This window comes from Eschrichtius robustus, chromosome 3 (genome assembly GCF_028021215.1).
Source record: "Eschrichtius robustus isolate mEscRob2 chromosome 3, mEscRob2.pri, whole genome shotgun sequence".
NCBI classification, from domain to species: domain Eukaryota; kingdom Metazoa; phylum Chordata; class Mammalia; order Artiodactyla; family Eschrichtiidae; genus Eschrichtius; species Eschrichtius robustus.
The window spans coordinates 140293843-140320031 of NC_090826.1; the positions used below are offsets into that span (position 1 = coordinate 140293843).

At 47.2% G+C, this 26189-nt stretch overlaps 1 protein-coding gene across 3 annotated transcripts in view; it reads left to right on the forward strand.

Moving 5' to 3' along the window:
- Positions 1–1084: 1084 nt before the first annotated feature.
- CACNA1E (calcium voltage-gated channel subunit alpha1 E) overlaps positions 1085–26189 on the forward strand; it is a 303256-nt gene continuing 278151 nt past the window's right edge. For all 3 annotated transcript variants that reach the window (XM_068538402.1, XM_068538403.1, XM_068538404.1), the window contains exon 1: positions 1085–1350. In XM_068538402.1, coding sequence (XP_068394503.1) covers positions 1085–1350 — 266 coding nt within the window. The remainder of the gene's footprint in view (positions 1351–26189) is intronic.

Genomic DNA, 26189 nt, shown 5'->3' on the forward strand with positions numbered 1-26189 from the left:
CCCTCCTGGCCTCCCCCTTCTCCTCTGCTCCTCGGAGTGGGGCTGCCAGGGTGGAAGAGGAGGATTGAGTCGGTAGTGAGCAAGTCCGGTCCTTGGACAACTCCCGTGCCAGGCTACCGCTGGGCTCGGCTGCAACCTGTTCCTCCCTCGCCCAAGTGCTCGCTCGCCCGCCCGCTCGCTCGCTCCCGCTCTCCCGCCCTCTCCCCGGCGCAGCCGCGGATCGCTGTTGCATGCTGATCCGGGGAGGCGGCGGCGGCGGCGGCGGCGGCGAGCGCTCCGGGCGGATGCTGGCACTCGGGCTTCGCTGCTCTCTGGATGCTGCTCAACTTCTCTCCCAAGCGCAGGAGCTTTGAAGTCATTTGTCCCTCTCCGGTTGGATCGACTTCTTATTTTGATATTTTGGGCGTTGCGGTTTACGCAGCAACCTCAATACCGCTCTCCCCCCTCTCTCCCTTTCTCTCTCTCAACCTTTGGATGCGTCTGTGCTGGCAGATTTAAAGACCCAAGTCTTGGCTGTGGGATTTCTCAGATGGACTTGCGGGGGCTGGTGTTATAAAGCATGTCACCATAACCTCGTCCTTTTTTTTTTTTTTTGAAAAGTTCTTTTGTTTTCATTTTTCCCCTCCCCCCACCAATAAATTACCAAACTGTTACCTAGCGGGCCGGTGCCTGCCTCTCTCCCAGAACTAGGTGGTGCGTCTGCCAGAAGAGGAGCTATGTTTGAAGAGCAGCCTACTCCACCCGTCTCCTCTCCAGTCCCTGAACGCCACCACACACTGGCATTTTGAAAAAAAAAAAAAAAAAAAAATTGCCTCCAGAAACTGAGCACACCCAAGCTCTTCCCCCCTTTTTTTCCTCCTTGAGGAATGGAGCTTCGCAGAGGTTGTATTTAGATTCAACAGTTCAGAGCGGCGGGGTTGCTGCTGCCGCCTTTCCGCAGAGCTCGCGAGGCTCCCCGGAGGCGGTGGTCCCCGTGTCCGTCTGGATGCGGCTCTGAGACTCCGTGTGTCTTTCTGCTTGTTGCCGTGTGCGGGTGTTCGGCCACGATCACCTTTGTGTGTATTCTGTCTGTTTAAACTTCAGGATGGCTCGCTTCGGGGAGGCGGTGGTCGGCAGGCCGGGGTCGGGAGATGGAGATTCGGACCAGAGCAGGAACCGGCAAGGAACCCCCGTGCCGGCCTCCGGGCCGGCGGCCGCCTACAAGCAGTCGAAAGCGCAGAGGGCGCGGACTATGGCTTTGTACAACCCTATTCCCGTCCGGCAGAACTGTTTCACCGTCAACAGATCCCTGTTCATCTTCGGAGAAGATAACATTGTCAGGAAATACGCCAAGAAGCTCATCGATTGGCCATATCCTTTCTTGCCCACCATCACTCCCCTCTCCCCCTTTGCATTTCTTCGGGTAAGGGGGGAAACCTAGCATGGAATTTGCACCCCCGTTCCTTTCCTGGTGCCGATTTGCCTCTTTGCTGAAGTGCACTCTGTACTTTGGTGCACCTAAGAGGCAAGCTTGGTGCTGTAGAAACCGATGTGGGCACTAGTGTTTTGCAAGGTAAGACTTTTGGTTTTTGATATTTCCTACGTGGAAGTCTCCAGCATCCCTGGGTGCGTGGTGTTGTGGTGTCTGCCCCTTTCGCAGGTGGGCTTTATTTGATTCTCAGCCCCCTAGTCCCTTCACAAGCTGCATAGAATGGGTTGCCCCTAATCTCTGGGTTTTCTTTCATACTGAGCCCCCCTTTTCCCTCCCTTTAAGCCATCCCCTTTGCCCCCATACCCACCAGCTGGAAAGACACCTACACTATCTGCTTGTAGGAAAGTCAAGACTCCATGAGGGGATTTATCAGTTCAGAAGCTTCAAGAGCTCTGAGCCAAAACCCTGTAGACAAGTTGACAAATGGATAAATAATGCAGGCGTTTGGCTTGGGACCCAGCTAACTCTGCTGGGGACTGAGTTTAAGTTCCACTGGAAGTGGAGTGAATGAGTGTGTCAGGGGAGGCAATCTCTAATGACACAGCCCAAACAACGCAGCGTTCGGGCTCTCTTCTCGGCCACGAAAGAGCAACTCATCAGGGCCCATCCTTTCCTTAGTCCTGGGTTGGGTACTCCTGCCTCTTAATGCTTCACCAGCTGAGTGCTCTCCTAGTGCCCAGGATCCAGGCAGATCTGCTGGGCCTGAATTCATCAGCAGGGTGCTGCATCAGCTGAGCCCAGAGGTGTGCAAGCAGTCTGTCTCTCCCTAGTTCCAGAGGAACTGCTCTCCACAAAGAGCTGGTGGGGGCAATCTCTGATGGTAATGGTGTCAGGGTGAACGGGCATAGAGGGAGTTCTTTGCAGGTTTAATGAAGTGCACCAAATGCAGGCTGCTGATTAGGCATCTCACTGCCTCGTCCTTCACTAAGAATATGGGCGTCTGGCAAGGTCTTTACAAATTGGGGGTTGCTGGATGGTGAGGGGGATGAGTAGGGAGCAAGCCCGTGGGATGGTGTTATATATGGGGGTAGGCTTGGAGACATGGGACTTTGATGCTTGTGGAGAGAGATTTCTTGGGAGGGATGCACCTGCAAAAGAGGCCACTCCTCTTCTTCCCTATCCTCCCTCCTCCCCACCCCCACCCTCCAGGTGTGCAGCAGGGAGACAGCTGGAGCCACGCTGGGTCTCTAGTAGCAGCGAGGCTCATGGCTCACTCCCCTCGGGGCCTGGGCATCTCCCTGCCACCCCCACCCTAGTCTCTGGCCTTCCCCTCTTTCCTCCCTAGTTCCCTGCCTCAGCAGCATGGCGATTGGCTGGCTCGTGGTGCTTCTAGGCAGTACCCCTCATTAGAAACGGAGGAGCGTCTCTAGGCAGATATCCTTCCTGCTGCTGCTCGAATCCTCCCACCGCCACCGCTGGCTGGGCTTCTTCTCTCCTTCTCCCTGCACTCCCCTCCCTCTCCTACCCGCACAGAGTGATCCTGGGGCCAAACAGTACCAGAGTTAAACCTACCTAGGGTGAGGGGGACTGGGGAGGGGAAAGGTCCGGTCCCTGCAGTCCCGCCCGCCGGTGCGCTGCACAAAGCGACAGCTCTCATTGTGTTTTCGTGCTGCGGCTGCGAACACTGCTCTAATCATGTCCCTACAGATTTCCTCAGCGGCACCCCCTTCCCCGCCCGCCCATCTTCTACAGTTCTCTAAAATTTCCCACCCACCAGGTGCTGCTTTACAGTGCCCCTCTCTTAGGGGCCTGTTTACCTAGACAGGCACCCTCCCGTTTCCCGGCGGTAGACAAAGCCGCCCCAGCCGCCGCGCGGGTGGCAGAGTGTGCCCGCAGCCAGCGTTGGTACCTCGGACAGCGCCACCGAAACTGCCCCGCTGCCTGGGCTCCACCGTCCCGGGGTTCAGCACCTCGGGCACTTCCGGCTGGGCCCAGGCTCCGGGGCGGGGAAATTAAGCACGTTTCCTACACCACGCGTTCGCCGCTTTTCACGTTTTCTCTTCCGCTGCAAAAACGCCGCTTTTCTAGCAGGAGTTGCGAGCGGCGCAAGGTGCGACTGTGGGTTTCACTGCGCTCTTTCCTTGTCTTCGGCCAGAATGCACCAAAGAGACTCAGAGGAGAGACTAGGGAGTTGATTTCGGCATCCTACTCGGTGCCTTGGCCTTGAGCCCCGTCCCAGTGGTCTCTTCCATCCCCATAGTTGGAAGTTTCACAGTGCTTCTACAGCATGTAGGTTGTTAGTGTTTGGAGAGCATCTGCTAAGGTGTGTAGTGGAGCCCTGTTGGCAAATTTAAAATACACCATGTTTGCTGTTTATTCCTGGCTGTACAATGTAATTGACTAATATATATTCCCTCTGGTGGTGACCATGTGGACACATTGCGCTTCTGTGGGTTCTGCATTTGCTCTAATACCGCATATAAGTTCCTAGTCTCACGTCTCTTCCTTTCTAATTCCTTTCTGGAATTATATTCCTTTTTCTTACTGGGAGTCAGTGTGAGCACTGGTTACCAGTAAAGCTTGGGAGCTAAGCTGTCTGGGTTCAAATCTCAGTTCCTTCACCCGCTCTGTGACCTTGAAAATTTACTTCATTTCTCTGTGACTCAGTTTCCTTATCTGTAAAATGAGGATGACAATAATGAGTTACTGGGAGAATTAAATGAATTAATATATGTCAGGTTCCTAGAACACCGCCTAATTCCCTGTAATCACTAGCTATTATTATTAATAGAGTCCTCAGAAATTTCAGCATACCAGAAGGGAGGGATCTTAGTTCCAGGTGAACGAAATCTTCTAGGCTCTTGTCTCCCACAGACAGCAAAGACCAGCATCACCTGGAGGCTTGTTAAAAATTCAGAATGCCAGATACAAAGAAGAAACCCGTGGTTTCCACAAGGGAGAGGGGCAGGGGGAGGGGCAAAATAGGTGAAGGGGCTTAAGAGGTCCAAACCAGCAGTTATAGTATAAATAAGTCACAGGGATGTAATGTACAGCACAGGGACTATAGTCTATGTTTTATAATAACTTTGTATGGCATGTAATCTATAAAAATATCGAATCACTATGTTGTGCACCTGAAACTAATATAATATTGTAACTCAATTATACTTCAATTAAAAAAATTAAGAATCCTGAGCCACACTTCAGATTTACTAAATCAGAATCTGCATTTTAATAAGATCCTCAGGTGATTAGTATGCCTGTTCAAGTCTGGCAAGTACTTCTGTGCTCTACGTAAGGGCCAGATTTTCACAGAAAGGAAGGTTCAGGACACATGTCAAGACCTGTTTTGAACTGTCATGTTCATATGCAACATGCTTGAGGATTTTGATTATTCATGTAGTACACTTTTTGAGATGTATACATCTTTTATTGGCTGCAAAAAGTCACTGAAGAACTAGGGGGATAATATGTACTTCTGTGTGCTGTGTTAGTGGTCTCTGAACACCACATAATACTGGTCTTTAATCAGATTAGCCTGAAAAGATCAGTTAAATAGAAGGAATGATTTAATTTATACTTGCCACTCTCTGACTTGGATGGGGGTGGTGATAACCTCGTCCAGTTATTAACAGGGAAGGTCTCGTTCTTATGGGAAGAAATGCATAGGATAACCTAGATTTGGCAAGAAAAATGGTGGCAAGTCAACAGCCCACTCTAAATGTGTTTCATTTTTCTTGGAAGCTACATCTGCACAGGGAGATAATTTTATTTTCTTATGGCACTCTCTTCTGCAGTGGATGCCATAACCTTTTTGAAAATGCTAATCTGATTTAAAATGTGGTATTACATTTTATATGATTCCTCTTTTTCTTTTTTGCTCATCTAATAGAGCTAACAAAAGGGTTCTCTTTTTCTCAGGGAATTGGCTGCTGTGAATGTCACCCCGCATTCACTGTGTCATAAGCTTACTGGCTCTAACCCTTCTGTGCCCAGGCCCAGTTGCCCTGTGGATCTACAGGGTCTCCCTCATGGTTTGTGAGATATTCCCCACACGTTTGCACTTTTCCAGGTTAGAGGATGAAGGGAAGAAATGGCATGTCTGACTTTGTGCCATTGATGGGCAGTGGGAGATTTCTCCCCCACTGATGGTGTGGGTTATCTCAGCAGGGGAGCACATGTTTCATGTGGGAATGAACATGGTTTAAAGTCGGAAGATCAAATGTGTTTGTAGCCACTGAGCTGATGAAGCTCATTATAATGAACCTGTGGATATTCATTCGTGATTTCTTGTTGCAGAGAATTTCTTTATAGCCCCAAGGGACTCTGGCTTTGAGTCAGAGGTTATGTGCTTTATTGTGGAGAATTTCCCATTGCAAATTATCCATTATTTTTGGAGGATTTTGCTGAAGATTACTGAAAGCTTTAGTTCCCCCATCTCCCATTATGGCATATACTTTTCTCCTGTTTTGTTGCCTATAAATATATTGCACCGTGAAAGATAGTAGACTGTAATCCTGGCAAGAATTTCAGGTTTGATGTAACTCTAATGGCTCATGAGTCAGAGCACCTTGATTAGGGCAGAGGGTGGCAGCTAACAAGAATGAAGTCTGTAATTATATCCTGTGATCAGATGATGCAGAAAGTCTTCACATCTTCTGTGTACCTGGGCACAGAGGCAGTGAAACAGATAGCAACTGTAACTGGTGCGGGATAAAGGTCTTCATTTTCTGAGTCTCCCAGGACAATCTCCATGTTGCCTAGGGGCTTTGCCCTTGAAATAAGGTGTGAGAAATGTTTCCTCCAGAAACCAGGCTAGGACTTGTCGTGGGGACCAGTTGTAATTGGGATGCAGCCTGGAATGCGAGTTGGAGTGAAGGAGTTTGACAGAAATGAAATGACTTGAGGATGGAGACAAAAGTATCTTGGATGTGATAGTTTTGTCTGTTGGTTTGCATGTCATTATTTCCCCACTTCTCTCCACTTGCTTTCCCTGTGCTAGGTGCAGGGCACACTATGAATTAAAGGAGGAGGAGGAAGAAAATAACGAGAACAGGCCTTCTTTTTATCTTCTTTTGAAAGATCCAGACTCTGGGATTAGTAGCTCGATCCAGAATTGCTTATCTCTTTTTCGCTGCTGCTGTACAAAATGTAGGTGTTTTTCTCCCCCCTCAAACTCTGCTGCATTTCCCCCTCTTTATAGGAACATCTGGTTTCTTTCCATTTTCATATTCTTAGTTGAAATAAAATGCAGTCAAGATGTGCAAAACTATCAGAACTCTTGCAAACTCTTTGGCTCTCTGTGTTCCATCGGTTCATCAGTAGCCTACCTCTTGTCATCCGCAGGGCTGCCTGGGAGGCTGCAGCTCCCCAAGGCCAGCATGTGGTCCAGCCCATCAGAGGCCACTGTGCTGATCTAATTTTGTGTATCACTGACCACTAAGACGTAAAAGGGGGAACCTATACGTGACTGTAATTAATACTCTTTTATTCACGGAGAGAGAGACCAGGTCCTTTTCTTCACTTTCTCTTTCTGCCCAGTCCTCCGCCCTTTTCATCTTTCTATATTTCTCCCTCTCATTTTTAGGTTCAGCCTTTGTGAATAATTCATTATATGTGTGGGTTTTTCCTAGGCTTTTTAGAAAAGGAAGGTTATTCGTCTTCTTCTTGGTTATGAGCAAGATCTCTTGCAGAGGGCCAACTTCACAAATCAACTTTTTCCTCTAAGTCCTCTGTATTTTTGCAGTGGGATTGGGACACATGAGAAAGGTAGCTGGGGAGAAAAAATCATTTTAAATCGTTTTTTTTCTTGCTGCTTTTGTAATGATTGCCTCCTACCCAGTCCTGTTACATCTGGGTGCCCCATCAGTTTGCAGCCATTCCCCTCCTGTATTCAGAGAACGTGGTTAACTAGAAGATATTTATGTCCCCAAGCACTTGTCACTCTGAATCCTTTCATCCTCCTAGGTCTTCACGCTGATAAATGCTGAGCCACTGAGCTCAGAAGCAGCCTTCTGTAACGGCTTCATTTCAAATTCCAGTGTGAATTCACATAGGATTGGAGTGGGGAGCAGACACTTAAATCAGTGTATCACGCCCCCTATCACCATGTGACTTCTAAAGCAGTCCTTTCAAAGAGGGATAAAAATGCCAGGGACCTCTATCAACGCTTCTCTTCCCAAACATTCTAAACCTATGCAGAGAGGGCCGGTGGAGGTTCACCAGCCCTGTTGCCAGCATTGGCCTTAATTAAGGACGGAAAGTACAGCACAGAGTTTTTAGGCTCCTCCGACTGAGCGGTCTCTTATGCGTCAAGCTTACTTCAGGGCGCTGTCTATGGTGTATTTTTGGTCACTGAGCACCCCAAGAATGTTTACTGAGTTTTTCATTCCCCACATCTTTGGCCAGTCTTTGGCTATAAACTCTTAACCCTATTTATGCGCCCCTATGTCCTCATCTCTGGAACGCAAGGAGCAGCTAGAAGGTATATCCTTAAGAGGCAGAAATGGGCCAGATTAAGGAGAACGGCACTGAATGACTTTAAAAAGTGTCTGTTATCCAATCCATCCCCCACCCTGTCCCTGGCAATGCAGTGGATTACCCTGTAGGGGTTTCTTTTCTTATTGTATTTTGAGTTCCAAGTTTGTAGGACTGAACAGTTCCACTCTCAGCCTTTTTGAATTTTTGTTTTGTTTTGTTTTAAGGACTGCAATGAATCCATTTGTAAAGTAGTTCATCCCAGAGGCAGGTGGGCGGGGCTTGGGGTTGTAACTAGGCTCCAGCTCTAGGCTCCTGTGGTCCAGCCAAGTGAGCGGCTTCAGGGAGGGACCCTCCTGTGTGTGGCCTTTGTGCCTGTAGGTGGCTGATATGAATCTCTGTTGCAACTCTGCATAATTTTGAGGCTTTTTTTTTGGGGGGGGCTGCATTTGGTCCTGCTGCATTTCTGCTGCATCTGTTTCACCCCATCTCTGGAGAATTTGGAAAGCCTGTTTCAGATGTATGCACTGGCTTTCCAAAGGCTTGTGTCATTAAAGCCAGAAGGTGGCGGTGGAGTGGGGTGTCTTTTTTTTTCCTCTTCCCCTTTATGGGAGATGAAAAGGATGTGGCCAAACAGTGGGTAACAGGTTGGAGGGGAGAAGTACTCTGGTCAGTGTCAGGAACTGAGGTTTGCCAGTAATCAGAGTCTGGTATTATTTCTGTAGCCAACACACAGGGGGCTGGGAGTGGCCTCAGGGACCCAGAGGAGAGCCTCTGCACACCAGCGTGAGGAAGAAGTTCGTACTCTCAAGTCTTTCCCAGCCTTCAGCTCAGTTGGAGGTTTGAAGTGTTGCAAACTTTCTGTACCTCTTTCTCAATTGCCACACCTCATGGTCATGGGGCTGGTCGGAGTCAAAAAGCATGAAATGGATTTTCAGCAGTCACTCACTGACATCCTGGCAATTTCCAGCTGTGTGCTATTGGGAACTGTTTTGCTACTGCTCTGTCAGGGATGTTCCTTGCCAGCAGGTGATTTCTGTCAGCATCAAGGCTGATTCCTCATTTAGCTTCTTTGTGTTGAAGTCATACATATGCACTCTGTCTGTTTCATCTCTACTGTTAGTCTTCAAACTTCACTGTGTCTCAGAATCTCCTGAAGGGCTTGTTAAAATACAGATTACTGGACCTCAGTCCTGGAGTTTCTGACTTCATTGGTCTGAAGTAGAGCCTGAGAATTTGCACTTGTCACAGGTTCTCAGGGGACACTGATACTGCTGGCCCTGGAACCGTACTTTGAGAACCACTGCTATGTCTGGCAATGCCTCTAGAGAAGACCAGTCTTACAAAGCGCCCATCCTAAATCTCTCTCTCTCTCTCTCGCCTGGAGCCTTGCTGTTAACAGGGATTCTTTGGGTTCAGGTAGTGAGTCTTTGAGATTTTCTTTACCAAAATACAGATGATCTTGGGAGCAGGGACATAGTAAGCTAGTATATGACATTATCAACTTAGAGTTAGTTCTTATTCTTTCTGGGCTTATAATTGAGAGCAGGCTGTTCTGAGAATAGGCAAAGGACATGCCCATTTAATTCCAGCACCTAGCACAATGCTGGCACTTGGTGAGCATTCAGTAAACTGTTGTTGAATTGATCGAATTAATCAGTTGCTATTGATTAAAACCACACGCATCGGTGAAGTGCCTGTTAGGTGTCTAGTGTTGCACTGACTGGGACCTGTAGGACCAGGCATAGCCTTAGTAGGGGAAGAGGAGGATGCTGGGAGGTGGTGAGGGCACTGGATGGCTGGCAGGGGATTGAAAGGTCATTACCTGGGAATTTGGAGGTTGGAAAAGTAGCTTTACCTACTTTAGAACCTTGCTAAGGGTCGCTCTAGTTTCTATAGTATCCAACACAGGCTGTGCAGAAAGTACATGGTGTCTGCTGTTATCGGGCATTTGGTTGTACAAAACTCCTTATTAATTGGCATCCAGGGATCTATGGTTTAATGACAATTGACATTTATACCGATGGCCCCTAGGTACCACAAAATGCTGTAGTGCTTTCTGAATATGATGGCCAATGAAGCATTCGTTACATTATGTCAACCTGGTTTGAATGGTATGTGTACTTTATTGTATTCAGAGCTGCTGCAAATTATAATCCATATTGATTATATAAAGTAGCTCTTTATCACTTTTTTGTTAAATTAACCAAAATCTTCTCCAGCTACACCAGATAATAGAGGAATTGCTGCATTGTTCTAGAAATGAATCCTTTCAACTCTAATAATACTGTTGGACCTGGAGATGGATCCTGGTACAGTTGTCATAATGTCAGGTGGTGGTTAGAACAAAGTCATTATTTTTTAAATAGCTCAGCAAGCTTTAGATTTAGTGGGCAAGTTCTCCAGCTGACAAGCTGGCATTGCATCTAACTGGGTGTGCTTGGTTCTGTGGGCTCACATTGAAAATGAACCACCAAGATTTCCAAGAGGATCTCCAATAGGCATCTCAGCAAGAGGTTGACAGGTGACACCTTCCCCAACTTGATTGAATTACCCAACTTTTGTGCTTTGGACTGTTCCGTGCTCTTTTATACTCCCATCTCATTTCTCCTTGATCAAGATCAGAGGATGTTTGGTTTGAAACTGTTCATTGCAGGGTGATGGTCTTTAGATGCTTAAGGCTGTGGAACTTTAGAGTTGGGACTGACCCAGATGACTGTCTAGATGACATCTAGATGACTGTTCTTGGAGTATGGGGACAGTTATGTCCTTCTGGTACAGTGTTTTCTTGCTTTCTATATCGGGATCACAAATCCTGTTGCAATCCAAGTGATGCTCTGGACCCCTCTTTCCTGAAAAATACACATACAATTTTGCATTAAATTTCATGGAGGGGCGGTCCGTGGATCACAGTTTAAAAATGCTGACTGTGTTAGAAAATTCCCGCATTCTGGGATGTTGGGATGCGGGGCCATCAGGAATAGGGACTCCCAACCCAACAATGTATCCTTTAGGTACAAGTATGACAGGACTTCACGTGGAAGAGCTACAGATATTTGTTTGTGTGAGTGCATCAGCCATGCTACCATGATGGAGCATGAACATTCTAACCAAAGAGCATGAAGTCAATACTGGAACTCTTTCTCCATCACCCTGATAGATGGCCATCAAGCTTCTAGTGTCAGGGTGCTCTTCCATTATTAGAAAACTTAAAGTGTAGGAGGTTGAAATATTCCTCCTTATAGTTTCCACCCATTTGTTTGTTTTTTCCTGTTTCTGTTCTGTAAAGCAACACAGACCGAATCTACTTCTTGTTCACTTAATGGTACTATGGTACTGAGCAGTGCTGTCGGCTAGAACTTTCTGTGATGATGGATATGTTTTTATCTGTGCTGTGCTGTCCAATGCTGTAGCTGCTAGCCACATGTGGCTCTTGAGCACTTGATATGTGGCTATCGTGACCGAGTGTTAAGTTTTAAATTTTATTTCATTTTAATTAATTCAAATTTAAATAGCCACATGTGGCTAGTAGCTACAGTACAGGGCAGCAGAAGTAGAGAGGCTAGATAGAGTCAGAAAGTCTGAGTTCCTGTCTGGGTTCTGTCCTTTGTTTGCTTTGTAACTGGACAACGTTTCCCTAGCTTGTTGCGCAGGGCTTCTTGTGATCCCCTCTGCACATGGCACCAACCTGTCTCAACCGCCATGATGCCCTTCTTTCCAGCTGTTCCAATGGACCGCCTGAAGGGACCATCCTCTCCCAGGCCTCCATGCCTGCGTATTTGCTGCTCCCTCTGCCTGGAATGTTTTCTCTCTCCCCCCGACTTCCTGGCTTTAAGACTGTACTCAGAGGTCATTTCCTCCATGAAGCCTTCCTTGATTTATCTCAGCAGAGTAAGGCCAACTCCCTCCTTCTGGCTCCCATATGCCACCTAGTTTATTACTTTCTTACAACACTCACTTACCACATAGCTTTAGTATTGGTTTGAAATCCCTACAAGCGAAGGGCCATTATCTATAAGTTTTTAAATTACCGGAACTTAGAACAGTGCTTACTAACATTGGCATTTAACACACTTATCTATCTATCTATCTATCTATCTATCTATCTATTTATTTATTTATATTATATTTTTGGCTGTGTTGGGTCTTTGTTGCTGCACTCGGGCTTTCTCTAGTTGCGGCGAGCAGGGGCTACTCTTCGTTGCGGTGTGTGGGCACTAGGCGCGTGGGCTTCAGTAGTTGTGGCACATGGGCTCAGTAGTTGTGGCTCGTGGGCTCTAGAGCACAGGCTCAGTAGTTGTGGCGCACGGGCTTAGTCGCTTCGCGGCATGTGGGATCTTCCTGGACCAGGGCTCGAACCCGTGTCCCCTGCATTGGCAGGCGGACTCTTATCCACTGTGCCACCAGGGAAGTCCCCATTTATTTAAATTAAAATAATTTTTTAAAGTTTTTTTTTTTTTCTGTGAAGAAATGGCATTCTGACTTGACTTGAGATTGTAGTCAGCTTAAAACCTTGGGTCTTTTACTATGAATTGATGACAGAGTTAATTTTCCCTCGAACTATTCTCATTCAATTTAATTTTTGAATGTTAATTCAGGACTGTGTGTTTATTTCAAGTACACTTTATCTCATTGCTTTTGGTCCAGCAGTCCATCCTGTAGAGATCCTGTTCAAGTGGGGACAGGGAACTAACATTCACTGAGCATCCATAAACTTCAGACTCCATACATGTTATTATCCACATTTTATATATGGGGAAACTGAGGCTAAAGAAGAGTCATTTGGTTGCCCAAGGTCATCACCAGTGAACTTGAACCCTGGTGGTCTGACTCCAAAGCTTAGGTGGTTTCCATTGCACATTGTCTCTAGACCCTGCTGTTTAGTGGGCATGCTCTTTACCCTGAGGGCTACATCAACTGCAGACTGGATAGGCATGTGCTTTATGCTTTCATTTAAGTAATTGATAGAAATATGGTTAGAACTGGGGACCTCCCTTCTGCTTACTACTAGTGCATTGGTAAGTGCTCATCGACTGTTCAGCTTTTCTCACATTTCCTGAACGGTGCTTTAGCCAGGTGTTAGCCCTCTGTTTTGCCTGTAAGGATATTGTGCGAGATATCCTTGTCACATGCTTTGCTGAAATCAATACACACTTTTATGCCTATTTCACGCCTTTGTTAGGCCAGGATATAGCATCTTGCTTTCTCCAAAGTCCGCACTGTGTGTCATTTTCAGAGACTCACTTAGACAATATTTTATTTCTTTACTGGACAGTTGAAGTTGAAGTGATCGTAGGAGTTGAAGTGATATTAGACGTCAGGTAGTCCAGTGCTCAGCTGATGAAAGCTTCACCTTAGGGTTTAGGATTTACCAGTCCCTGCTTGGAAGCATTAGAGTGTCATAGTTAAAAATGTGGCCTTTAGATTCAACTCTTGGTACCATCTCCACCACTTCCTTGCTCGTGCCTCTGGGAGTTACTTGACCTTGCTGTGCCTTAGAATCCTCAAACATAAAATGGAAATAGGAATTTTACCTATAAGGTGTATCTTATAGGATTTTTGTGATGATCAGATGAGATGGCACATGTGAAATGTGAGAACGATGTCTGGCACATAGTAAGCCATGAATACATCTTAGTTGTTAGTATCTGGTTAATTTCAGTTGAATCAACATTACATTTCTGCAGCTAAGTTTTCTCCTTCTAACAATACCATTTACTTTCTCCTGACTCTTGTCGGTTGTCTAACCTGAGCACTGCCAGATGTTTATGTGACCTTGCGTTGGTTTTGTAACCTCTCTGAGCCCCAGTGTCTTCAGGTGTGAGGTAGAGGTCACCTGCCCTGCTTTGCCTCCCTTGCAAGACTGTTGTGAGGCTAGCATCATCTAATATGCATGAAAACCCTTTGTAAACATGTTAGATATTAGCACTAGTGTTAATGTCAATAGGGTTAATAAATACCCAACATTTTATTGAGTATTTACTGTGTGCCAGATTCCTGTGCTAAGTGCGTCCCATGGATTATTGCATTTACTCCCCATGACAGTTCTACAGAGATATGCATGCTTGTTTTCTACATGTCACAGCTGGGAAGATTACAGCATGGAGAGGTTAACTCATTTGCCCAAGATTACACAGCAGGTGAGACCTGGAGGCCTGGATCAGAGCCCGTGCTCTCAACCACTGCAACTAGGTGGTTTGCCCACCAGCCCTTTTTGTTTTTCTTCTCAAAGTTATTGGGTTTACATTTTTAAAGGTACATTAAAAATATCTACATCCAAACCTGTCTTTCTTCATGGGTCTCTGATGCCAGTTTTACACCAACATTGTCCCTGAGGACACATTTGGATTTATAATCCAGAAAAAAAATATCTGTAGGAGCAATAATGATGCAGAATTTTTCCAGCAAACTTTTGATAAAAGCAGATGAGATATTCAAAACTCTCAACCGCAGACAAAGTCACTCGATTTTGTTTTTGTTTGTACAGAAATGGTAGCCACAAGTTTCAGATGGCCTGATTGATGGTGTGTGGAAGTGTCCCTCCTAGAGCCCCAGCTTGGCCTATGGGCAGGTTTTCTTCTCAGAGGTTGCCAGCCTTCTAGCTAACTCCTCCTCGTCTGTTTGGGTTTCTGGGTATTTAAAGTCTCCATCTTTGTTCTGTCAGAGAAGGGAGTCAGAATGGGATTCCATGAACTGTGGATGAAACTTCTGAAAGGGTCAGAGGCATGTGGCAGAGAGGGGGAGCCTCCATGGCTTGGAGCCCTTGGACATTTGCATAATGAGCTTAGGGAAGGTCATCTGACCAGGATACTGGAGGGCATTTTACTTGAGGGAACTGGGCACGGATGTGGATGTGAATGGGGAACCAGGATGTACCACTTGGCTTCTGGAAACCAGGTGGAGGACTCAAAAGAAATTAGGGAGTGGGCCTAAAGAAAAATGAAAGGAACTGTCTCTTCTTTCTGCTAACTTTGGATTGTATTTGCAAGGGAGTTTGTGTTTATGAGATAACTGAGCCATATGGATGTACAAGGATGCATGTGTTCTCTTGGTCTGCTGATATGAGGAGCAGTTGAAGGGTGTGGGCTTGTCTGGAGGTGGGGTGGGTAGGTGGATGTGGTAACATGAGGAGAGGCAGTTCTGGGGGATATGGGCCCATGTAAATTCAGAGGATCTGGGCATGTTGGCAACATGATAATCCCTTCTCATCGATAGTTATGTATTTATTTATTTTTGAGATCACCATCTGCCCCTCCTCCCCCAAAGTTCTATGGATAAAGGATGATACATCTTCTCTGGGTAACCTCTTTCCTTGGTGATGATTAGAGAGTAACAAACAAATGCCCACCCCTGAATGTGCAGGCTCAGAAAGACTGAGCTCACTTCTGTCACAAACAGCAGTAGACAGGCTCAAAGGAGCAAAGCAAGGGAGTAGATTCTGGGCAATGAGAACTGTCCAACAGCTTTCCACACTTGCACTGTGGAAGAGGCTGGGTTCAGAACAACCCTGCACAATTATGAGGTTTATCATCCCTTTCTCTTCTCTTACCTTCATTTATTTTTATTTTCATGTAATTATTTTCATTATCATTTTACCAACATGCTGTAGAGACCATGATCCAGACCTGGAGAGCCATCCATCCCTCAGTACACATCCCTGGGGGTGTTCAGAGGAACCTGACCTTTAATAAATGCCTGTTGTGTGGCAGACACTCTGCGGTGTGCTTTAGAGCCATATTATCGCTCTACCCAAAGCTGTGTGAAGTGGATATTATTGTTCTCATCTTGCAGATGATCAGCCCAGGGTCACAGGTCGATGTGGTCTGAACGACTCCGTTGGCTCCTCTCTTTCCGCTGTACCACACTGCCTCAGGTCAGACCAGAAGAGTAGCAAGCACTCTTCCCTAACAGAGCATCTTTTAGAATGACACTGTGAACTGCTTGCCTGTATCAGTAGCACCCACTGGGTATGAGGCTAAACCCATGGAGGAGTAGAGGCTCGATAGATGGGAAAAGCACCAAGATCTCTTACCCATCATCATGAAATGGGTCTGAGGCAGCTTGCCCTGTGTCATTGGAATGCAAGCTTCATTTGGAACTGGGGCCCTTTGCTATTTTGTCTTCTGTCTTCACCAGAAGCTCCGCTGTCAGACGTCATCACTCTGCAAAGGACTTTTGATTTGGAAGTGCCAATTCTCCTTTTCTTTTTAATATTAGCATATCAAGTCCATTTTCTTTTTTCCAGCCCTCAAAAGGTCTGTTCTCAGCCCTCCCTTTTCCGGGACACCCATAGTGTGAGTGGTAGTGTGGAGGAGACAACGTTTATGACTTTTTTTGAACTTTCACCTTTTACTGAATGCTTCTACCTTTGTGGCTTGTTAAGGACATGGGGGCTGTGGGGACAGAGAGGCTACAGAAAAGACTTTACTATCCCGACAGAGAGTGTAGAAAAGGCTTACAGTAGGTTTATGGAAAAGCAGCCTCAGGTTCACCTTCAGGCCACCATTTGGAGGATTCTGGCTTTTTATTAACTATCTCTTAGAGGTGTTTCTAGCCAGTCCAGCTTGTCATGGAGCTCCTGCTATTGAAAATTTAGAAGTGTTCCCATTGCCTTTAGACACTTGAAATGTATTCCTGGGTGTTCCAGGACTTCTGCTTTGGGTGTTATTGTTGGATGTACTCATTAGTAGCTTCGCGAAAAGTGGCTTCTCTCAGTTGCAATAATGGGCGCTCCCCCTTTCTGTCTCACTTCCCTTCCCATCATGTTGCTTATTAGCACCACAGACTAATAGAATGTTAGAGTTACGGGGACCTAAGAGAAACTCTAATCAAACCTTCCTTTATCTGTAAGAAAGCTGAGAGTCAGAGAGGTTGAGTGACTTGTCACTGGTCTCTCAGTAAGTGACAGAGCCAGGGCTGGAACCCAGGCCTCCTGACTCTCAGCCCAGGGCTCCTTTTTGTCACATTTCCTCTGCGCTTTCTTCAGTACTCTTTCTCCACTCGGTCATCATCCTTCTATCCCCTCATCCTCTTTCTGGGATGTCTTCCTCCTTTTTTTCGTTAGCAGGTATATGTTTTTAGTGTTTCTCTGGGTTGGGGCACAGGAGGCTGGATCATGATTAATAGGAAAGGACTTAATTAAGAAAAAGTAGACAAGAGAAGGAATGGACAAGAGAAGGAAAATTTAAGAGACGCCAACCAGCACAGATCCAATGAGAATGGGAAGCAGTGATTCAGAACAATGGTCGATGTTTTCCTTTCCCAAAAATATTGCTGGAGAGTGTTATGAAGTGGTGGTACTCAGTAGGCAATGGGCTTCTACCCAGCGTAAAACCAAGATCACATCTCAGCAGACGGGAGAATGGCTGCTGAGGTGAGCAGTCATCTCAGAATGTTTTCTGGACTCTTCAGTGGTCCTGACAAAGGTGACCTATCCACACCCTACCTTAAGAGATACGCTCTTGAGAACAGTCAAGTAGGGATGGGGCAGTAAACTCAGTAAGAAGATACCTTTCTTTTAGAACTGTCAATTCAAGCCAAGAAGCTAGGGAGTTTTATTTGATTGCTCTGATAATCGGTTCCTAAGCTTTTCAGGAATCCATAGAGGTTTCTAGTCGTGGCTCTGGAAAAGTCTTATTCCTGCTCTGGTTTCAGTATCTACATCTATAAAATGAGTGTGCTGGATCAGTTAAGAGAGCTCTAAGGCACCTTTCAGTTCTTACCGAGGTGCCTCTGGGATTCTGTTTCCTCATTTGTTATCTCAGCTGAGTTGAGGACACCATTAGCTGTCATGGCCTACAGCACTGAAGGCAGTGTTCTTCTCCCTGGCTGCACATTGAAATCAGCCTAGGTCCTTCTAGAAATGCTGATGCCCAGATGGTAGCTGAGACAAATTAAATCAGGATTTCTACAGATGGAATACCTGTATCCTTAAGTTTTAAAAGCTTCCCAGGTGATTCTACTGTGTAGCAAAGGCTGAGATCCGCTGATCTTCCAGCATAAGAGGTGAGCCTTTACCTGATTTGTTTCCTTGGATTGTGCTTTTAATCATGTGTCTTGGTAGGTTCCTCTCAGTTCTCTTATAGGCTACGGTGATATAGCAGGAGCCCCCTGGGTCTCCCAGAATTTAACCTGAGAGAATGGGATGATTAATTCTTATGTCTCATGGTGCTGGCCAACCATTCACCCGTGGCTGCTTCTGGCACACATCGCGCCACACAGGTACCAGCCTTCTGTGATATGGGTGATGCTTCAGACTTCATGAAGGTAGGTCCAGCTAAGAGAGCAGCTTGAGTCTAAGGGACAGAGGGAGTCATGCTGACCCATGAGGCCCTTGAGCAAGAGACCGAAGACTCATTGACTTTCTTCCTTCCCGTGTGTTAACTCCCTATGCATAGGAGGGTTGATCCAGCTCAACTGCTATCAAATACAGGAATCTCTTCCTCAATATCCTTGATGGTCTCCCAGAGACATGGAACTTAGAGTAGGTGGTGTGTGGAACTGGCTAGTCCCAGCTTGTGGGTTTCAACTGTGTGTATCTCTTCCCAATTCCATGTGCATTGGTGTCAAGTTGGTAGCCTCAATCGCCATGGAGACAGTCTTTACACTCCAGAAATTGACACTTGCTACACATCAGGGCTTTTCTCTCTTCAGAGGGGCTGGTTGTTAAACATCTACTCGTACAACATTTAGTTTACTACTTAACAAAATAGTCCATTCACTTGTGGAACAGTGGAACTTCTCCGTATTGCCGCAGATCTGCCTTTGGGTGGGCACTCCACCCAGTGGTCTCAGCCTTGCCCTTCGGAACAACTTAGACGACATCAAAGCCCCCCTCTGACAAGCTAGCCCCTCAGATATTTGAAAACAGCTGTGATGTCTCTCTCAAGTCTTCCCTTTCCAAGCTGAGTATCCTTAGTGTGTTCAACGTGTTCTCATGTGGTTTGGAGGCTCAGTAGGTGTCTTTGAATATTGGGATGCAGTGGCAGGGTTTTTAGAGGAAAACGAAAACTTCTCCCGGAGATGATCTGTGGACTTCTTCACAAAAGGCTTTTCATTCTCTTTCTACGTTCAGAGTACCGTCTGAGCCCCACGGAGTGAGTGTGGATGTGGAGTAGGCTACAGCCTTGGGTGTGGCTGCTGATTGCAGCCCACATTCTTTCCCTAAAATGCACATTGCTGCCAGAATGCAGAATGATGGGCTTGAATTCATCAGAGTGTCATCAAAACACAGATTCTGGTTTCTGAAACAGGTAATTTTCCCACCGCTGTTTTGTTTTCCTTCCAGAGGCTTTTAATGTTCCCCCTTTCTTTCTTCCCTTTTCTGTAGCGTTCAATCATTTGTCTCCTGATCACCAAAACTCTGTGTCGAATGACAGCGTTTTGAGTCCAGGATTCAGTCAGACACACAAAAAGGGAAGTTGTTAAGACTTATCCAGCTGACTGTTAGTGAGACAAAAGAGAGAAGGAAGCCGGTGCTGTCTGAGTTCCGCAGAATCGCCACTCCCCATCCTTTTGGAACTGGGGCTCGGCTGACTCTGGAACTGACCTCAGCACGGGTTAACCAAATTGGCAGTCATGTGAACTTCCTTTTAGTCATCTTATATAGAGGGCAGGGACATGGGAGTCAGACGGGAGTTCTTTGGTCTAAAAGCAATGAAAAGTTCAATGCAGCTACACAGCCAACATTGCAAGGGTAATGCTAGGGATCTTTGTTTTGGGTAACTGAGTCCATTGACCTCCCTAGGAGAGCAGTGGGACTGTACCGGCAAACAGAAAGCCTCTTTCGGTGGGGTGGGGTGGGGGGGTCTCTGCCTCTTTGGTGTATTCTCAACATTGCTTCCTTTGTTTTTCATTCATTAGGATTTAAGTCTTTAGGAGTAGGTGTAATGGCATTTCCATCTTCTTGACAGAGAGAGAGGGAGAGAGGTGTGTTCAGGCCTGCCTGTCATATGGTGAATTTGAACAGAGGCAGCTGTTGTCATGGTGATGGCAGGTTGCATCCCACCACCATGGAAACCAAAGTTAAAAAACTAATGTTAAGGCTGGAAGTCACATGATACATTTTTGTTTTGTTTTGTTTTAAAAAAAGAAAAGGGGTTTGGTTTTTCAATCTGTTTTTTGTTGTTGTTGTTTCTTTTTAAGATGAGTTGGGTTTTTTTTTTTTTTTTTAAGACGAGAAAAATTCTAGTGAGGAAAGCAATGAGATAATGAAATGGGACAACACAAAGTATGCAGAGCCTTCCACCCCATTTTTCTGCTTGTTAACAGTGCGTTTCTGCTGCCATGGGGGTGGGAAAGGAAGGAGAGATCCAGGATGGATTTCCAGATTTGCAGCCAGAATTTTGTACTGATTCTTCTGTCACATGAGGAAGCACAGGGGTTTAGCCCTCCTGCCCTTCGGTGGCAGCATGTGGTCCACCCTCTGTTGACGAGCCCGGGACAGAGCCTGGAAACCTAAAAATAAGGACTGAGAAAAGGGATGGGAATGCAGTTGAAGGTGTGACTTGCCCCGGAGATGAGAGTGGTTCATACATTGATACGTTCAGATGCTTAACATTGTTTTTCAGAAAATTGAAAAATTCATCTGTAGCCCCTCAGAACCCCACAGAATACAGTGTCTCTATTTATTCCCTTTTCTGGATGAGTCTTCTTTGGACGCACTGTCCTCCTAGGTCAGCCACGGGAGCAAGTTCAGAGAAGTCCAGGAGGAGCCCATCCAGGAGCATATTAGCCACTGGGCCGAGGCTCCCTTGGACCGTGGCTAACCTCTGAACCTGGCCTCAGTGGGGCAGGGCTGCGAAGGCTTGCTGAGAGCTGTTAGAAAGCCCTCCTGGCTCAATCTTTTTATCTCATATTTCCTCCTGCTTCATTCCACAATCTGGAGAAAAGGTGAAACATCCTTCCAGGAAGGAGAGCTGGCCCCAGGCCTAACAGGGCTGGTTTTAATTTTTTTTTTCAGTCTGTGAGGCATTGAAGAACTGTACACACGACGTGTGTGGAAAGGCTAGGAGACAGCTATTCCTGTGAGAATATCAGCCTCTAGGGAGGGGTGCAGACACTGCATGTGGAAACGATGGTGGTGGCTCTGGCCATGTCTGGGTTTTAGGCCTAAGTCTCATCTCTTCCCTATTACTGGTCCCTCCAGGGCAGATGTATTGTTCTCTGCAGCCCAGGCCGGGGGATATGATCTCACCAGCATGATCTCACTGCATTTCCATCAGGGTCTGTAGGAGCCAGAGCCGGACCTCTGTGGCGGTTCAACCCCTCCTGTTCTTAGCCCCGGCCTTGGGTGTGATGAATGTCCCTTCTAATCACTGGGCGAGATTGCATCAGAGCCATCAGCTTCATAAATCCTCCTCTGGGGACTGGTGTTTGGATGTGCTTTCCATATTCCCAGGAGGTTCTGGGCCACATGTCTTTGCTCTCTTCCCGGAGGCCCATTACCATAATTTTCTTTTAAATCCTTTATTGCGGTGGGTCTCTTCAATGTCAACCTGTGGCTGCAGCCAGCCAGCCCGCTTCCAGAGGCTGTGACCCCTAACAGATGCTTCCCCCAAAGCTTAGAGCCAGAGCAGTGCTTAAAGATTGATTTATTAGAATAAAAACGACTGTGCATTTGTTTAGCACCTTGCAGTTTTCAAAGGGTTTTTAAAAAATTTTTATCTTATATTGGAGTATAGTTGATTTACAATGTTGTGTTAGTTTCAGGTGTACAGCAAAGTAATTCGGTTATACCTATGCATGTATCTATTCTTTTTCAGATTCTTTGCCATTATGGATTATTACAGAGTATTGAGTAGAGTTTCCTGTGCTATACAGTAGGTCCTTGTTGATTATCTATTTTATATATAGTAGTGTGTACATATTCACGTATCATCTTAGACTTTGATCCTTTTGTTGTCCTCCTTTGGTTCTGGGGGAGCGGGTGGCGGTGGTTTTCTCTGACTCGAATATCATGTCGGGGTGATTTTTGCATGGAGAGCCGTGGCTCTGGTTTCCATTGCCAAGGTACGTTTTCTCCATTGCATTCCACGTCTCGAGGAAGATTCTAATTCTTCTCATATGAAAAAGGCAGCACGAAGGTCTTGGATAGCTGGATTTCACTATTGTTCATATTTAAAATATCCCTTTGGTGTTGTGTTTGAGGGAATCACAGACTAGGCAGCACCCCTCACCCCGTGACTGTTTTTTTTTTTTTTTAAATTAATTAATTAATTTAGTTTTGGCTGTGTTGGGTCTTCGTTTCTGCGCGAGGGCTTTTTCTAGTTGCGGCGAGCGGGGGCCACTCTTCATCGCGGTGCGCGGGCCTCTCACTATCGCGGCCTCTCTTGTTGCGGAGCACAGGCTCCAGACGCGCAGGCTCAGTAGTTGTGGCTCACGGGCCCAGTTGTTCCGCGGCATGTGGGATCTTCCCAGACCAGGGCTCGAACCCGTGTCCCCTGCATTGGCAGGCAGACCCTCAACCACTGCGCCACCAGGGAAGCCCCATGACTGTTTTTGAGTCAACATTCCACTGGTTAGAATGATATTTCTGTGCAGGTGAGGGAGGAGTGGAAGGGTGTGCACAACGCTGCCCAGGCCGTCTTCTGAGACTCTTCCGTCTCTTAGAATTAGACATCCCCAAACAGGAGGCAGGGATGGACAGGAGGAAAGGAGACAGACCTGCCCGTAGGGGGCGTGCTCTCGGCCTGGGGTGAGGGGTGGCGATGGGTCCTGAGGCCTGCCGCCTCTCAGACTGTGCTGTTCTAGACTCCCCAGGAGTTTACAGGAAGTGCCTAGGTGGCCACAGGCTGCCCCCCACAAAAGCACATTCTCCATTAGGCCAGGAGTTGGAGAGAGGGCACAGAGTTCCATCTGACTGCCTGTCCCCCGTGGGCCCTCAGCCCTCTGAGCTCTTTCAGCCTCCTCCTTGGTATTCTAGCGTCACAGCTCTGAGAGGAAGCAGCTGAGAGTATAAGGGTCTAGGATCAGCCTCCTGATGGTATAGAGATGCATGTTTCCCTGGGGACACCCCAGATTTGCTGCTCGGGCCCTAAGTCCTTCCCAGTCCTGTACCTGCACATCAGTCCCTGTGAGGTGTGGATGGGGAAGCCCTGCTGGGTGAGCAAAGGGAGGGCTCAGCTCCCAGGCCAGGCCCCCAGGGCTCTGTTGACAAGCAGAGCCAGTGCCAGCATGGTAGCCAGTAGCTAGCTGGTGGGGCAGTCCTCTCTCTCCCCTGCCCCAGCTTTCTGGGCTTCAGGAAGGAGATGAACAAATAGCAGGTGTGCAGGCCAAGTCGTGCTGCTCAAATTAGCTGTGTTGCTAAGGAAACAAGTCAACCATTCGAAGGAAGGAGCATTGGGTAAAGGAGATAAATCAATAAGGGAACCTATTTTTATCATTTCCCTAATGATTGTCTTGAAGCTGCGAGATGGGAAAGGGAGTGTTGGAGTGACACAGGTCCTCATTAACGGGCTCAGAGCGAGAAAGGAGTGAAGGGGTGTTTGGGGAGATTGCCAAGGAAGTTTATAAAATGAGGCCCCTAGCGAGCAGACAGCGAGACTGATGCAGAGAAGAGGCATCTTTGCAGGTTTCAAAGAATTTCCGTGGTCATTTCCTCATTCGGTCCAGTCCCTTTGTTCTCCTGTGTTTGATCCTCTCAGAAATCTTGTGCTGATTTCCATGACCCTCAGGTTAGCATGGGTTTTTGTGTTGGTTTGGTTTTTTTCAGAATAGATATAGCTTTAATTGATTTTATAATTATAAATGAATACATGCTCATTATAACACAACGCGTAAAGGAGAAATCCTACTACCCCAAGAAAACTCATTATCCTTCTAGCAAGACAGATTTTTTTCCTTTGCTCGTAAAAAAAATTTTTTTTTACATTAAAGGGGTCTTTTATGCATGCTGGTTTCTTTTTCTGAAGAGCTAATGTGTATACACGGCATACAGCACACAAAGTTCAAATGGGTGTACTGTGTAGAGAAAGTGTGTGTAGCTTTTGTAAGGATAGCTCCAGCTCTGGTTTTCCTGTGCTATTCGCTTATGAATTGATTGATTACTTTATTAATTAGTTAAAAACCAGTCATGGGGTGACCACTGTGTGCTGGACACTGGGGTACAGAGGTCCCTGAGTCAAACAAAGCCCCTGCCCTCAGGCTCCCTCATTGCTCCATCAGCTCCATATGATCAAAATCTCAAGCCACAAACAGTGCAGACACCAGGGAGAGAGAGTGTTCTCCGAAATGCGTTTGGTGTCAGGCACAGAATGTCATGGGAGTCTCTGAATCCCTGGGCAGAAGGCATCAGAGTCCTGGACAGACTTCCATTCTGTTTCATGAAGGGCGTTGTTCTTTGAGGCCTTGGCAACACGGAGCTTCCTTTGACCTTTCCAAGCACGTCTTTGCCGAGCCTGCGAGGTGCATCCTTGTGCCCTGTGGGCTGTTACTTGCAGTTCAGGCTCTTCCCCTGGGAGATGTAGCAGAGCCCTTGGTAAGGGGCTTGAACTTCTGCTTCAGGAAGACAGGGAGCGGTGCCCCTGAGTCGGCTCCCAAGCTGGGGGCCCGAGCCAGTGGGAGTGACTACAACCTGGTCTTCGTGAGAGCTCCTCAGTGGGGCTACAGCTCACGGACGGGGATGCCTCCCTTTCATTCATGCCTGCGCTTAACACTGAGTGAGCCCCTGCTGTGTGCCAGGAGCTCTGCTGAGAGCCACCAGTGGAGAGGTGAACAAAACACTGTCCCTGCTTTCTAGGTATAGTTTCTTGGGGGAGATCAGTATGAGGGGGGATGATAAAATTGTACCATGCAGAGAGCTGTGGGGCACAGGGAGAAGCCTTTACAGACAAGGTGATATTTCACCTCCATCTTGATATATGAGCAGAAAGGAGGAGAAGGGCCATTGCAGGAGGAAGCAAAATCACTGAGATGTAAGTGCCCGTTCTTTGTGATTTCTTCAGAAAGGGAAGTGGATTAGAGGTTAAAGGAAAGGGCTGTAAGGGGGAGTGGCTGGGGCCTGGGCAGAGCTGGGTGTTCTCTCCCGCTCTCCTCTCCTAAAATTTCCCTGTCCCCCTTCTTTCTTTCACCTAGTCACAGGTACGCAGAATTCCCATAGTTTCACCTTTACTTCTGCACCAAGATTTCACCTCAGATCCTTAATTGCCCCAGACGTGAATTCATCCTGAGGTCGAGATGCTCTATAAGGCCTAAAGGGACATCCCTCTCCAGGGTATGTGCATTTGAAGTTTTCAAAATTTGCCACGCGGCTTGTGGGATCTTAGTTCCCTGACCCGGGATCGAACCTGTGCCCCCTGCGGTGGAAGCTCGGAGTCCTAACCACTGGACCGCCAGGGAATTCCCTGAGGTTTTCAGAATTTCAAGCCAAAGGATCACTGCTCTGAATGGGCCCTTAGACATCAGACTGCAGGCAGAGGATTTGTCGGGAGGATGTGGGAACGGGGTCTTCTCAGAAACTGAATTACCAAACCCTCACTTTTAGATTTTAGCCTCCTGGGGCATAGGTGGTGCCACTTGTTGAGCCCTCGTGAATTCTCGGCCATCCGGATACCTGTCTGGTCACAGGAAGTCTGGCTCGTCAGCCTTTCTCCCGCACTGAGCGCCCTTCATGGTAATGGCCAAGGAGCTAGCCCCGTGTCCCCCAGAAGCCTCATCTATCTGCACCTGGATGTTCTGGGCTAGGTGAGCTTACCGGTCCCAGCAGGGAGCTGTATGCTTAGACTGTCTGGCCAGGAGGATGCAGGTGTGGAAGTGGGCATGAGGAATGGGGTGACAGAGGGGCTGCGGCAGCCCAAGCGGGCATTGCTGGGTGGAAAGCCTTGGAGATGCACAGCCAACAGGAGCTGCCCTGCCTGAAAGTCAGCAACTAAGAGCTCCTTTTCTTTTAAGTCTGTGCTTGTCCCTCGAAGGTGTTCAGGAGAAGAAGCCTGTCCCCCCCCCCCCCCAGTAGATCAATGAGAGTGCGTGACATCTGCAGCTTGAATGTGAACATGCATGTCCCCGGTCCTGCTTCCCAGGTCACGTGCTGGGCCCCTCGGACCCGCCGAGTAGCCTTCCGAACTTGTGTGGGGACTTCCAGCCATGGCAAAGGGCTGGCCAAGCCTGACACTCTGTGAACATTTTTGTTAGAGACAAGGACAGGGCGTGAAGTGGAAGAGGCGTTAATTTCACTCCTGTCAGAGCCTCCATCCTCGCATCCCCCGGACCCTTGGGGACTGGCCGTGAGCTCTGCCCTTTGTATCAGGGCTCGCCAGATGTGTTCCTATGAACAGCATCCCCAGGAGAGATGCTCTGACAGAAG